The sequence below is a fragment of the Apostichopus japonicus genome, chromosome 16 (assembly GCF_037975245.1).
Source record: "Apostichopus japonicus isolate 1M-3 chromosome 16, ASM3797524v1, whole genome shotgun sequence".
In the NCBI taxonomy this organism is placed as follows: Eukaryota; Metazoa; Echinodermata; class Holothuroidea; order Aspidochirotida; family Stichopodidae; genus Apostichopus; species Apostichopus japonicus.
Genome location: NC_092576.1, coordinates 7,078,868 through 7,094,823, shown reverse-complemented (window position 1 = coordinate 7,094,823; position 15,956 = coordinate 7,078,868). Strand labels below are relative to the sequence as shown.

The 15,956-nt window shown below is 38.5% G+C and overlaps 1 protein-coding gene across 1 annotated transcript in view; it reads left to right on the top strand.

Annotated features, from left to right (window-relative positions):
- The first annotated feature begins 294 nt into the window (after nucleotides 1–294).
- Nucleotides 295–15,956, top strand: part of LOC139982611 (uncharacterized) — an 89,970-nt gene continuing 74,308 nt past the window's right edge. Inside the window, exons 1-2 of the mRNA XM_071995568.1 lie at nucleotides 295–1,279; nucleotides 3,950–4,162. Coding sequence (XP_071851669.1) covers nucleotides 1,132–1,279; nucleotides 3,950–4,162 — 361 coding nt within the window. The 5' untranslated portion in view covers nucleotides 295–1,131. The remainder of the gene's footprint in view (nucleotides 1,280–3,949; nucleotides 4,163–15,956) is intronic.

Here is a 15,956-nt window from a genome sequence, read left to right as displayed (position 1 = left end):
GAGAATGCGGGGTCCATGTCTCGAAACCATACAGTAGAGATGTGATCACCACTGATCACCGCTTAAGATTCTTCTTAAAGATATCTACTGTACGACTTTCCTTTATAATATTTGGCAAGTAATTCAAGAGATGTATACCAGTAAAATAAATGCATATTTTTCTAAGCTCGGTTTTTGGCTCAATATTACGAATAAAAGCAGCAATGCGTGCATAATGGTTATGAATTTCTAAAGTATACTGTATGCAGTTACTTATTGCATCAGATTATTTACATAATGTAGGTGTCCTTATTTTTGAAGGTTGCACGCAAACAAATTAACAGTTTTTTAAGCTCTTCAATAAACAACGTACAGTTTGAACTGGGGGTTCATAAATCACACCAATAAAAGTATATTTGTTACCTGAGTTAACCTGCTCAAAAAGATGTTCAAATGTTGTACAAATTAACTCAATATTTACATCAGTATTAGTGTACGTATCGTTGAATTACAGTGCTACACCTCCGTCTCTGCCTGTTTCTCTGTCATTATGCTTTCATTTAGAAGCAGGTTTACTAAACATTGAAACAGTATAATTAGTGTTGAGCCAAGTCTCAGTTACTCTTTTTTGATACTGATATTATTGATAGAAGTTAAAAAAGTACATTTAAGTTGCTTATTGGGAATACTTCATTAACTAATGAAGTGGTGGGCATTTAAATACAAGAAAAAGAAGGGGAACAAAGAAAGAAAGGGGGTAAAATTATAAAACGAAACGAAGCGAAGAAAGAGAATAGAATCCATTAGTCCCAGAACATATATACATACAGTACTAGAGACTACAATGCACAGTCACTAAATGTTTAATACAATACACAAGCTAACAGTTCACCGTTCATATAATGAATAGAAATGACGTATGTTAAAACCCACAAGATTGTTTTGTCATTATAATTAAGCATCGGTACTCCCTCAACTACGGTATGTGCATGACTCATGTTTACCATTTTGATTTCATAACCTGCTGTATTTGTCTGCGTAATTGTGTGTTGCCCTGAGTCAACATATACTTTAACTATAGTTGAGTAAATCACAATGGGCAATTGGAGTGTAACGCAGTAACCAGTACCACACTGCTACACATTACCGTAAATGACCCTCTATGACTGGTACGAGGATTTACTGTGTGATGAAACCTCCAGGTTTTGCTCGATGGCGTCAACAGTAATACAATCACACAGAGTGGTGTATGACCATGTTTCATTCCGAGTTGCTTCAGAACTTCAGAGCTTAGCTAAAAGTATACATATATTTATTTGTGTGGAAATCAAATATAAAGCTGAACAATTGGCTGCTGTATACCCTAACATCTAGGCCTGTAAGTTTAGGCCATAAGCTTTAATAATAACAATCATACAAAGTAAATCGTATTTCATATGTGACAAGGTGTATACAACAAGATATGAATACGTGTTTCCAATAAAGCCCAATAAAGAAGGATATTTAAACTAGTATTTATAGTACAATAAGCTACTACTGTTGCTTAGCTGGGTCAGTGGCAACACTGTTCAACAGTGGCAGATCCAGCTCGAAGCTGAAAGGGGACGGGGAGGGTGGGGTCCATTTGAAGGGGGTGCAAAGTAGTTGTAATTGCTAACATTACAAATATGGTACCGAAAATTCTAGTGGAGTTTTGGGTATGATACCCCTCCTCTCTGAAAATCATTTAAATTGTATACTTAAATGGTACTGTACACTGCGATGCATATTGTGCATAATATAGCTACAACAGGTGCCAAATTAGATATGTAGGGATGTATCCTGTGTACATCTGCATATTTATCAAATGGTAACTATTAGCTGTTTGTTTCAATATTACAGACTTCATCTAGGTAAATATGGAAAAGTAGAAACCGTAAAAGTTAAAAGGATTCTATACCCCTTTTGGGGATAAAACGGAAAGTTCTTTGCAGTCCATAAGAATACCATTTTCTGAAAAATCATGTATAAGTTAATGTTTTTTTTTTTTGGGAAGTGTTTGTGAACGCTGGCAAATGCAAATGGTATGCTGGGCTAGTAACGAATATGGTGAAGCAGAGATTAACTTTATGCGAATGGTATCAATGAATGGTCACTATGTGTGTATATGAATTGAATATGTAGCATATAGTGAAAATACAGAAACATAACATGGGATTATCAGTTATACCAATATAATCAGATTTTCACTCTGAAATGTTTATGTCTATCAGATTGTATTTTAAAGTTTATGCCTATCAGATTTTATTTTCTGGTCTTGGTTATATAATAATTTTAACTAGATTGCATGTCTTATAAGTGCTGTCTCTATATTCAGGATCTGGCATGGATAAAGGTGAACCATTTAGATTGTTTGTGATCAACCAACACAGACATCTCGTGGACTGATTTTATCATATTAATGTTTGTAATCCCATATCTAGCAATCATAACCCGAGGAGATCATTCAGTCTCTGTACAGATGGAGCAAGGTGATCATTAATGATATAGAACCTCACATAAAGGAGCTGTAAACAGCAATCTTAGTGTTGCTGGTATGGTACCATTCTGTTAGATTGATACTGATGTTTTAGGGTATTACCGGAATATAATTTCAGTCATTTAATTTGTCTTGTAAAGTAATATTTTCATGTACATGGCTGGATAGTACCAAACGTTGAACATTGACCCTTTCGGTTCTGTCCAGATGTTCAGTTTGAAAATATGTGCCTCAAGGCATTTGTTTCACCCGGATTTCCAGTGACATTATTTTCCAGTACACCTTGTTGATTCCCTATGGTGGTTTAGTAAGTGCATTCCCTCAAAATTCATAATATCTATAGTAAACTTGCTACTGTCTGACTGTTGTGTATATTTTGAAGGAGAATATTGTTGCTTAAACATGTTTCAATAGCCAAAATTATTACTTCTCCTTATTTAGTTAGTGTTTGTTGTTGTTGTTGTTTTCAGTTGTTGTTGCTGTTGTTTTTGTTCTTTGTTGTAGGTGTTGATTTTTTGTTTGTTCCTTTTTTTTTCATTTAAGCAAGATCGGATTTCGATCGTAACATGATTTTGTTTTTACTATAAAATTTGTATGGATTGACTCTTTCCTTGTGTAGTGTTTGCCGATCAACATCCTAAATATTACTAGACTACAATATGTAGTTGTTAAAGAATACTTTTGATTATCAATAGTTTACAGATTGCATCATATGGAATAAAATATGCTTGAAAATGTAACAAGTGATTTCTTACAGCTTGTATTAAGAAAAAAAAAACCCTTCTGTAGTCGTGGTAGTTTGCGTTCTTTGCCAGTCTTTCCGTTCCATCAAACAAATATTAACTCTTAACCGGTTAATTTTTTTAACGTTAAACATACCCCCTTACATCCTTTACTCCCTTACCCACTTACCCCCTCACTGTCTTACTCCCTTACATCCCTTACTCCCTTAATCCCTTACTCCCTTACTCCATTACTCCATTACTCCCTTACTCCATTACCCTCTTACATCCCTTACCCTTTTACTCCCTTACCATACCCCTTTGTTTTTCTGCTCAGAAACATATTGCAGAGTTCCGTTAAACAGAATAAGGGGTAGCATTTACATGCCTTAAATTCAAATCGAAAGGTTTTTGCTAAAGTCGAGAAAGGTATCTTTCAAGTATTTTTGTCACAGGTGAAACAAAAGATGCAAGTTCATACTTGGCTCCATGGATCTAATTTAAAATTATTCGTTTGATTGAACTAACGGGGGGAGGGGGTCTTCTTTTGATTGTTTATTTGCTTAATTGACTGTTTGACCTTGTCTTTTAATCAAATTGGCACTTAATATACGTGACACTAATATTGTATTGCTACCGACGTAACGGATAATCATTCAGATTGACGCCACTAGAAATTGCTATGTAATTGTAGAATATTGATCTTTCAACATTTCAGTTTAATTTTCAGAGAGCTTCGACAAGTACAGAACAGTCAGGATGACCGGTGAAGTCACATCCGCTATACAATTGTGTAAAGATATTCACTCATCGATATCCCAAGTCAAGCAGACACTGTTCGGCAATAAGAAACAACAATGTGAGGACCTATGCAATGATATAAGTTGTGTGAAATACATTCTCAAAGATTTGAAGAAAAAGATTAATGTCAACACCGACCCAGGTAATTATGAAGGAGGTAATATATGGATTAACATACAATTATAGGGGCGGGGGCTTCCATCGTTGGCCGTGTTCTATAGCCTTCCTATTCCAGCAGTCTTTGATCCTCATTAACAATCTTGCCTGACCCCCTCCCTTCCTTCTAAATGTTATGCGTCGGCGTCCATATACGCGTTATCCTGCGAGAGTCCGGGGACTTTGTGAAATGTTTTACGTTCTCTGTGGAATACTATTTAGTTTGTTTTGATTATGTTGTTTAAATTTATTTATTTTCAATAATTATTTATAAAGGATTACTAGGAGTCGTGCAGAGTACACAAAAAGATTTGGAGAAAATATTGACAGATGTCAGCGGAGACAGGTTAAAGAAATTCCAGTTTGGAAAACGACTTAAGCTGGAAAATGTGATTTCTGAATCAAACAAGTCACTGCAGGTAGCGAAGGAAAGGTTGAAATTGGCATTACAGGTAGGTCCCATAGACTTAATCTAATTTAGTTTATTTGGTTTTATATAGGAGGATCTAGCGTAGAAAGATTTATATATATATAAATATACCTATTTTACTTAATATCGAAATTTGAGGTGGACCCAGGAATTTAAAGTAAAGCATTTGTGATGCTGAGGTAATGGGAGCGGACTGCTATGTAAGGGGTCTGATGGTACTCCTCACTCCCCTCCCTCTCCTTCCCTCCCCCACTCCCGCCCGCCAGAAAAAAAAGACATATAATTAACATTTTAGACGTAAAATGGTGCATTATGAGACATAGCTAGGTTATCATTTAAGTCTAGTACAGGAAAGGTTGTGCTAATTACTATACTTTGGACAAGAGAGGGGTGTGCATCACATTCGACTTTGAAATGAATAGGAAGCACCAACTTGACTTTCTGTTAAAACACACATCTATACATTGAAGCATGCAAAAAAAAAATGAGAAACCACATTTGAACCTATTTTTTTGTTATTTCAGTGTTCCCAGTATAAGCCGTTCAATCAATCTTCTAGTGGCAAAGTGACCGATAAGTCAAAAGGTATATCATTTCTCCCTACTCTTTTCATTCTCCCTGCTTCCCTACCATCCTGAGTCCCTGTTTCATTGCTTTTCTGTCTATCTCCCACATGTCTCGCGACCTCCCTCCCTAAATGCCTCCGTGACTCACTTTCTGTCTCAGTGCATCCTTGCCTCCCTGCTCTACATATCCCCGTTGTATTCTGGCTCCCTTCTCATCCCTTCTCCCTCCCTTCAACCGACTCAAACAGAGATAACGGTATACTGTAAATCTTAAAACTTTGTAACACAATAAAAACTGGAATGTGCTGAAAAATCTGATAAATCGGTGGCATGTGCTATGAGGATATGTGTAATCCCAACAAATACATCAAACTAGATTTGTTGGGATTACACGTATCCTCGGTTCTTGCTGTAACCCTAATAGCACATGCTACTGATTTTTAGCACGATCCAGCTTTTAATTTGGTACATAACTTAAAGAGATACAAGTAGTTAATGTGGTCTCTATGTGTATCGGGTGCTCCTTACTCTCCTTTACCGCTGTTCCCTCCTAAATCCCCTCTGTGAGTGGTTCCTGTTAACCCGTTTCCATACTTTTCTGTCTATCTGTTCTTTGACTCCCGGCCTAAATGCCTCCGTTACTCCCTTTCTTCCTGCCTCATTTCCTCCCTGCCTCCGTGCCCCCTGTCTCCTTGTCTCCCTGACTCCATGCCTTCTTGCCTCTCTGCATCATATCCTTTGTGCCGCCTTATGTTACTACCGCCCTGTCTACTTGCCTATCTGCTCCATACATCCCTGTTGTTTACTGACTCCCTGCTCTCTACCTTACTCTTCCTTACTTCTGTGCTTTCCTGAATCCCCCTCAACCCCCTCCTGGCCCGTGGTTCCTACATTCCCGGTTCCAGCTTTGCTGCCTCCCGATTCATCCCTACTCCATTTTGTATACCAACATCTCCTTAAAGTTATATCTTATTGACAGGTCAAGAAACAACTCAAAATAAAATCAACGAAAGCCTCGAAGAAACCAACGCACCGCCAAGATTCGAAGAAATATCAGGTATACTACAACCTCACGACGTCACAACGTTCAAAAATCAGATTTTTATATTGATGGATGGAGGAATCTACGCTTATGACATGGAAGGAAACAGGATTAAGCGTTACCAAGAAGATGGTTTTAAACCATTTGCCGCAACTTTCCTGGGAGCTACTTTATGTGTTACAGACAAGAAGAGTAAATGTGTCATAACATTTGATGAAGCATTGAAGGTGAAGAAAAGGTTTGGTAAACCATACATTATAGAACCTGCAGGTATTACGTCATGTGAGAGAGGAAATATTTACGTATTGACAGGTAGGAAGAAAGAGTCGGCTGAAGTAGCCAAATTTACTTCCGATGGTAGATACTTAAGATGTTATTGTAGTAATAGTCTTGAAGATCCTTGGTACATCAAGAAAAGTAGCTCAGATGAGTTTTTCATTTCTGACTTTGCAAGAATGGCAGTTGATGTTTATTCATATAATTTTATAAACCGACTTTATACTGTAAAAACAAATAACCATTGCAGAGGAATGGACATAGATAACAAGGGTAACATTTATATTGCACTGAGAAATCCCGGATATAAAGCACAAGACGAGTGTATCTTGCGCTACATCCAACACAAGAAGAGGTGGATAACGTTAGAGAATAGTCCGAAACCGTGGTTTTGGGAAAGCAAAACTTTAGACTTTGTTCGTGGGCTTCACTATTACCGTTGTCAAAATAAGAAATTTTTGATGGTTGTTGATGCTGGTAACAAACGCATTAAAGTCATTTCATTGTGAAACATACGGATAGGCTACTAGGTCTAAGCTTCTGTGTTTGTTGTTGTTGATTTTGTCACGTTCTGTACTATTTGCTTTTTCTTGCTGACGGTCCCTGTCTTTGTTTATTACAGTCAGTGTAATGGCATCTACTCCCACGCAAATACGATTGAACACAAATGCACTGAGTGTGTTTCCGTAATATCACAATAAACGGTTAGATGCGAGACATTACCACTTTACGTCAAAGGAATTGCCCATTCATTAAATCAAAAGGGATAAAGATCTTTACAACATGCAGTAGTGTCTTATTTGTTATTCCTTGCCGAAGGCAGAAGGAATCTATGAGATGGTGACGGCGTGTATATGGGCGTGGTTGTGTGTGCGTGCTTTTGTATACGCTCTAACTTCAGAAGGGTAACTAGGGTAAATTTCATATGTAGTATGTAGTTTCTCTTAGGTAGAACATGTTTGTGTTTGTTGGTATTTGCCAAAGGTCATTTTAGGTCAGCATGGGTCAAAGTCTGAAAACTTTGATCACTCAATATCTCAGGAAGTACAAGTTACCGGGAGTTGAACTTGGTGTGTAGCGTGCTGTTGGTGAGTAGACGGTCTCCAGTGTTTTCATGAATATCAAAGGTCATGTGAGGTCAACTGACGGAAACAGTATGAAAATCATGTGAACATGATATCACAAGGAAGATCACCTATTTAATTCCTGTATTTGACAAGTTGGTTTCCTGTAATTAGTTCAGCGAGCCCTAATGTTTGTGGTGGAGGTCAAAGATCATTTAGGATCAGCAGAGGTCAAATGTAAAATATTAAAAGTGCTATATCTCCAGACCCAGAACATGAAAGGCCCTCATGTATGCACAGTATGACAGCATTGTGTATTGTATAGTTTCTACACAATTTGATGTAGGTCAGGGTTCATTTAGGTCACCAAGTTTCAAAAATTGAACACTATGTAAATATGGTATTTCCATTGGCATATAACTTTCTTATAATGAGTACAAGAACCCAGTAATTCTTTGTAAAGGTCAAATGCCATCTAAGGTCAGCATTTATATGTTATATCCTTAAAAGTACTGTAGCTGGATAATTTTGTTTTTCAAGTTGACACTCCTAATTTGCTTCATGTTAATGTTTTTTTAAGGCCAGCAGAACTCAATCCCTGAAAACCAATCTTCTTAGTTAGGGAGTGGACAGTAATAAGCTTCGGGTTTCAGCATGACATTTTGTGCAAGGACATGGTGTACAGGTAGCATATAATTGGTCAGATCTTAATTGTTATTGTTGAAATTCAAAATGATTTGCATTTTGAAGAACCTAATTAGTTATTCCTGAAAGCTTATACCATGCCAGGATAATATTTCATTGCTCTTACTATCTTAGTATACATTTATGTCCTCACCATACTTAATTAATACCGGTTTTAGATATTGTTTATGATGTCATTTGTATCTAGTAAGTTTAATCAGAAATTGATGCACAGTGTCTGTAAACTGCTCTGAATTCTCAACAACAACAAATCTCAGGGATTTACTTTGACACAAAACAATTGACCTTAACCTTATACAGTTGCCCTTATTAGTCCTTGTTATTTCAACAAGTACATTTAGTGACAGATATTGTCCTAATATTTGCCCAAATATGATGCTGATGGAAGGTCATTTGAATTCAACAGAGGTCAAAGTCTAGAAACCTTGTAATTAGCTTGCAAACTCAGTAATTTATAAGATGAATGCTTTTTCTATGTCACTAACTGTCATAGGATTTTACCTTTACTCTTTTATATTGCCTAGAGGGTTTTCCACATCCACTAATGACTGTTATCTGTCATCAACATTCTAAAGGGAAATACCTTTGCAATATTAATGATCAAGTTATCTGGTATGATGTTCTGGTAGCCTACTTGACTTCAAGACATATTTTTCTCTATCAATCAAGTGATATCGAATAAAGTATAAACCTCTAAGGTTAGGAATCACTAAGCCAGTTGGCTTTATGGTTTTATTAAAAGCTTTAGGGTGTGAGAAGACCTGGGATCGAAACGTAAGGTTTTCAAACTTTAAAATTTTACCTACTCAAACTTTTTACAGTAAATAAACAGTTTGCTATCATTATCTATTCTCTCTGATATTTTTATTTTATAAATGACAGTTCTACACATCTATCTTAAATATAACAATATTGCTATATGAGATTTGATATAAACTAGCTGAAGAAGATTTGCCAAGAAAGAAAATAATGTTTGATGTTTTTGTCGAGTCCAGTTGTCATTCGAGTGATTTTCCTACGACCAGTCCGTCGGCCTAATATGTAAAGCAGACGAAAAATCCACTCCTGGAAGATCGAACACAATTATGGAGTGATCCTGTAAAAAAACTTCGGGAGTATAGAGCAAACACATGAAACCCTCGTCCCTTATTGGTAACGAATACAACGGTAGTATTACTAATCTGGGTCTGATCCATCGATTGAGAAACACAATTGTAGTATTGATGCAAAACATGCTCGGATCAGATTCCTACGTTGAGAGTACTAGAGTAATATAATAGTAAAACAAATTAAGGTCTGATCCTGAAGTGGTCAAGGAAACTGTTCTTTAAAGGATTTCACATTCGACATGAGTGTGATTTCCCTTACCAATCCCCCCCCCCACTCCCTTCCCTTCCCACGATGTTCTATATGCTAGAACTTAACTCCCCTTTGTGACATTGTAAAATGTTGCAATTTTACAGAAATTTTGGTCAAGGAACACAATTGTAGATTTGAAATGAGAAGATTCGAAATATGTCCTGATCAGATTCCTACATTTATTTCGACTATATCATTCTACTGCCTTTATGTTGATCTAGGGGAGAAGACCCCATAAACCATACGAATTTTCTGTTACCACAATGTATAGATATATACATATATATATATATATGAGTGTTAATATATATGTATATATCTGTATATATCTATATATAGATATATATATATATATATATATATATATGTACATTTAATTTTCTTATATATTTTCATATAAATTATATATATATTTCATATACTTATATATTTTCATATAAATTATATATATATATATATATATATATATATATATATATATATATATATATATATATATATATATATATACAGACATATGTTATGCGCTATCGATCGATTTGCGCCATCGATCGATAGCGCTGCGCTATCTATGGATCCGTCGTTAGCGCAACCATCGGTAGATCGCGCAGGTATCGATCGATGGCGCAGGCAGATCGACGGATTGTATGTCTATTTTTGATAATGACAACGTTTTTTTTTTTTAATTTCAGGATGACACCAAGAGCTGTTTAAGGGACACCTCACCGATTTTTATAAAAAATTGCCCGTTTAATGACCATTTTCTATGTAAATATTTATGATAAATTCAATAAAATGTTATCAATTGATAGTGATACAATGAAAAATTATGAGTTTTAATAAATTGGTTGTAGTGTCACGTTGACCAGTGTCTCCCGAAGTCCAGCTGCTTGAACTAATAAAAATCTTTAACACATATCAAGAAAAAAATCGGAGAAGAGGTTGGTGACTGGTTGATTTCTTATTTAATGATGTATTCAGTCGATCTTTGATTCACTTTACAGAGACTTTGATAAACAGTTAATAGAAATGGTACAGAAATTGTCTGTACACTTAAGCGGTAACACAGTTACGCACTTAGGAAGTTACGCAATTACGCAGTTACGCAGTTAGGTAGTTACGCGCTTACGCAGCTAGGTAGTTACGCAGTTACGCAACTACGCACTTACGTAGCTACGCAATTACGCAGTTACGCAGTTACACTATCTCGTGGAGGCATACAAGATATTTTGTTGGCACTCACTCAACAACAGGTTAAAACATTTTAGATTACTAAATAAAACATCTCTTTTCGAATCACAACCGAACCATTACGTGGGTAAATGTATGTACAGATAAAGGATAATACTAGCGTTGTTGCATTCTCTTTCTCACTACTTGCTCTGATTAAGAAAACATAAAAGATATATACAAGACATACGCCCATTTGTAACACATGTTCTAGCGTTTGTGAGCCCCCTAGTAAAGTCGAAATTACAATTATCGAACCCATAGGCGTAGGAGGCGGGGGGGTTAGGGGGGGGGGCTGCAGCCCCCAAGCAAATATTTTTGTGAAAATTCGGGCAATCTGAGGAGAATTTTTCGGGCACCTACAGAAAGAAAAAAAATTGCAATGTGTTTTTCAATGGTTAAACTTATATTACTATTATCATTATTATTGTAACAACTTCCCGAAAATTCCTAACCGATATGGAACGGTAATAACATGGCATATGATTGTATGTAATTGGCTTGCAATGCAATAACCGATGCGCGCCTATATGATATGTAGATTCAGATGTTGAATGCGCGCGAAGCGTGCAAAAAAAATTGGTTACATTTTTCGGGCAAGTCGTTACAGACCCCCCCCCCCCCAAATCAAACTGGGCTCCTACGCCTATGATCGAACCCCTATAGAAGGAGACAACAAATATGATGTCTCTTAAAAAATACACCCTCTTGTTACTTAAATGCACTTAGCGCAATGATAGTTTTCTTAGATTTTTCTAGGTGTACGAACAATATCCCCCGTCACCCGAAAGATACCCGAATTTATCTTTCCTAAGACAAACAATTAAACCTAGAAGTCATGCCAAGCACATACTCGTACGATAGTACAAATATACCAGTTAAGTGGTCGCAATTTACAGAAAATAGGCGGTTCTCTCAGTTCTTTCTCTGTCAGAGGCCAATCTCGGAATACCTCGTGAGCGTGGTGAGCTAAAACTAATTAAACAATCTGCGCTACTATGGAACGCGAAAAGGGCAAACTTATTTCGTTGATAAGTTTAACGTAAGTTTAGACAACGACGTAAGTTTAGACAACGGAAGTTTAGACATCAACGTGAGTTTGAGCAACAGCATGGTAAAACAGCAGCAACAACTTTAGTTTAGGCAACAACAAACTAAGATAAGACAACGAAATCAGTTTGCCATTCCGTAAAAGGGCAAACTGATTTCGTTGTCTATAACTTACGTTGTTGCCATCGGCGCTGTTCAACAATTGCTTTACCACGTGGGCTTCATATGATTACTATGCGCAGGGGGTTGGTTCTTGCTGCCTGGGTTTAGGAAAACAGTCACGTGGGCAAGGCCGCCTTTGTTCTTCGCATTTACGGGAAGTTACTAGCTCATGTATGTAGCATGGTGGAGAGCGTTGACCGGTTTGTAATTGGGTTGGGATTCGTGTCAATCTTATTGACTATTTCGTAATTGGTCAGCAAATTAACGACGTGTATGTATATACAGCGCAAGTTGAATCTCTCGCGAATAGCCCATATTTTTATATCACGTGATTGGGCAATAACGTTAGTAGACAACGGAACCAACTTTAGACGGCAACGTAGGTTTAGACAACAACGTAAGTTTAGGCAACAACGTAAGTTTAGACAACAACGTAAGTTTAGACAACAACGTAAGTTTGAGCAACAACATGATAAATGCAGCAACAACTTTAGTTTAGACAGCAACAAACTTAGTTTAGACAACGAAATATGGTTGCCCTTTTCGCGTTCCATACGCTACCACTAACAAGGGGGAAACATCTCCAAACTCGGGTGCTGATTCAACAAAGTTTACAAACAAACAGGGGTAAGATTTTCATTGGCTGTCCCCACCTGCAACTCGCAACAGCTCTACACATATTTTGGGAGAGATACAATTACAGACTTCTGGGGGCCATCGACGGGTAGAACTGAGGGAACGCTCAATCATATGACGATAATATCACACTAACAAATTATATTTCCGTTACAGTAACATGGAGATAGCCTAAATCCATTGCTGAATCAGGCATATGTATCAGGTTGTATCATATGTTTTCAGGCCTAGGTTCTAAGAAATCTGCTAAATTACTGATGTGATTGGGCCAACAGTGACTATCGACCTCATATAGTACTGATATATAGTGACGATATTCGTAAAAATGGAAAAAGAGCCAGCTTTTCGAGAACACATGCAGGAGACCGTCGACCGCCAAGCTGCTTCAACAAAGAGCCCAGTCATCAGCGCGGAGAAGTACGATACCATAAAATCTCATCTTCTTGATCCAAGCATCAAGGTGGATTCGCACTTCCGACATTGGGTCAAAACACGGAATTTTCAGATTGTCGACCTTCCTGGCCTTGGTCTTAATCAAGTTCTGGTCATCCCAAACGCGCAGAAGATACAAGTTGAGGGAAGCGGCAAGTTCCTGCGAGTTGTCCATGCTGACAACGTGTTCGATGTCGTAAAGGGTATTCACGTAGACGAACTCAAGCACAGCGGGTACAAGAAGGTGATGGACTACGTGCAGCGACACTACTTCGGTGTGACACGAGGTTTCATCCAAGAATTTTGTAAACAATGTCCAGTGTGCCAGCTGAGTCAACCGCAAGTTACAAGACCTCCTCTTCGGCCTATCATCCAAACAGATTTCTTGGAAAGAGTTCAAGTTGACCTCATTGATATGCGACATTCGCCGGACGAAGAATACAACTACATCGGCCACTTCATGGACCACTTTTCCAAGTATCACGTGTTGTTTCCCCTCAAGCAGAAGACAGCAGAAGAAGTGGCAAGGCTGATTGAGGAGAGGGTTTTAGCCTACTTCGGTCCACCAAACATCTTTCACTCGGACAATGGTAGAGAATTCGTCAACCAACTCATAAAGGCGCTGTTCGAGAGATGGGGTGGTGATACAACGTTTGTCAACGGTCGACCCCGCCATTCCCAGTCCCAGGGCCTCGTGGAGAGAGGAAATCTTACAGTCGAAAAGAAGATTGCAGCAATGAAGCAAGAAGAAAAGATCCACGATGATGCCTTGCAATACCCATGGGCTTCGTGGCTGCCACGTATACAATTTTCCATGAATTGTGCCAGGCAAGAGACCATCAAAGATGCACCATACCACGTTGTCTTCGGTAGAAGCGTCCCAGCTGGGTTATTTCCGGGTGCCAAAGGCTGCTTTGAGGAGGAAGATATTGGTATTCAGCAGACGGACGACGACAACACAACAAAGACTCGACCGATTCCAGCTCCTCTTCAATCAAGAATCAAGCTGACTCCTGCACCGCGTCTTTTCAAGCCATCATCATCCGCTACAGAAGAAGAACGGATTACAGACCAACTAGCATCACCAGCATCGCCACAACCGTCTTCAGCCGCCGACTCTCCCCAACCGTCTTCAGCCGCCTGCCAGCCAGCATCGCAATCACCTCCGTCAGATCCCGACCAGCTAGCCGAAAAAGAGCCAAGTCGCCACTCGGAGATACGTAAACGCGCTTTAGACAACACGTACATTTCAGACGCCAGAATGTCCCAATTGTACAATCGAAGGAAGCGCATCAAAGTTCAAGAATTTTCAGTCGGAGATCGCGTCAGCGTCGCAGTTCCAAAGTTAGACCGAACGGCAACGGATTTGCTGCGCATCCCAGCCATTGTCAGCGCAATTCACGGGTCCAAGGTCAAGACTTATTCACTAACTACATCGTTCGGAGTCATCAACACGAAGTTCACGGGAGGAGACCTCCAAACGTACACTGGCGACATAGTGATGAACAACGACCAACAGATTAGCCTACGCGAAGCAGCCATAAAGTTCCATCCCGAAAACCGCTTCCTTAAGAAACATTGTTCGTGCAGTGGCAGCTGCAAAACCGACAAATGTACGTGCCGCGTCAAGAAGATTAAATGTTCAACACACTGCCACCCGAAGTCGACCTGTGCCAACAGAGAAGAAACATCATCTGGAAAATCTAAGTCGCCGCCTACGCTTTCGCCAAAAGACCGCCGAGACATCAAGAAGAAAGTATGGCTTAACGACCGACATATGAGCGCCGCAAACGATCTCCTGAAGAAAGAGTTCCCAAGCATCTCTGGGTTGGAAGACACCGTGCTTCAGCAAAACAACTCGTTCGCTGTCCCGATTGGTGAATTCGCGCAATTCCTCCACGTCAACGACAATCATTGGATTACGATATCGAACATAGGAACAGAAAACAGCAATACAGTATGCGTATACGACTCCCTGCGGCAACAGCCAACGCACGATACCATCAAGACCATCGCAAAGTACGTTCATTGCAGAGAGGATCAACTTGTCATCAACGTTATGAACGTCGACCAGCAGCCAAACGCATACGATTGTGGAGCATACGCGATCGCTTTCGCAACTACGCTATTATTCGACGACGATCCGACCGAACTTGCCTACGATACAGAATTGATACGACTCCATTTCGCCAAGTGCATCGATGACGGGCAAATTTCCCGGTTTCCCGCCAAGTTGCTTTACCGTCAACCGAAAGTGTTCAACCGATCTGCGACAAACATTTACTGTGATTGTCGTTGCCCGAATGCTGGGGATCTGATGGTTGAATGCGAAGGATGTGCACAATGGTTTTACTGGACATGTTTGAATTTAACTAATAAATCTGCCCGACAGTGGAAACGTTGCGATTCATGTTTGTGTGATGAACTCTAAAGTTTTGGACTATTCGCTGGATTTTAACTCTTGTACAAAAATTGGACTATAGCATGACTTTAATGACATTATTTCACATGTTTAATGATTTTAATAATTGATAAACTGTTGAGAATAATGTGTAAAATAATCAATTAGCATCGATGATTTTTAATGTTGTACCCAATTTGGAGGCCTGTGACATCATTTTAACCATTTTATTCACCTGTTCTGAAGTCTGCAAATATCATTTTATAATTGTGTTCTTTATAAGGCTAATGATTTAATCCCACGTTGTAACGTATAGCATTAAATTTATCAAGTATGAACATGTAACCGATTTTTATAATAAGTTATTGATAATTCTTGAGTTAACTTCATTATTTTTTGGGATCTTACTGTGGTGCAGAAACACACA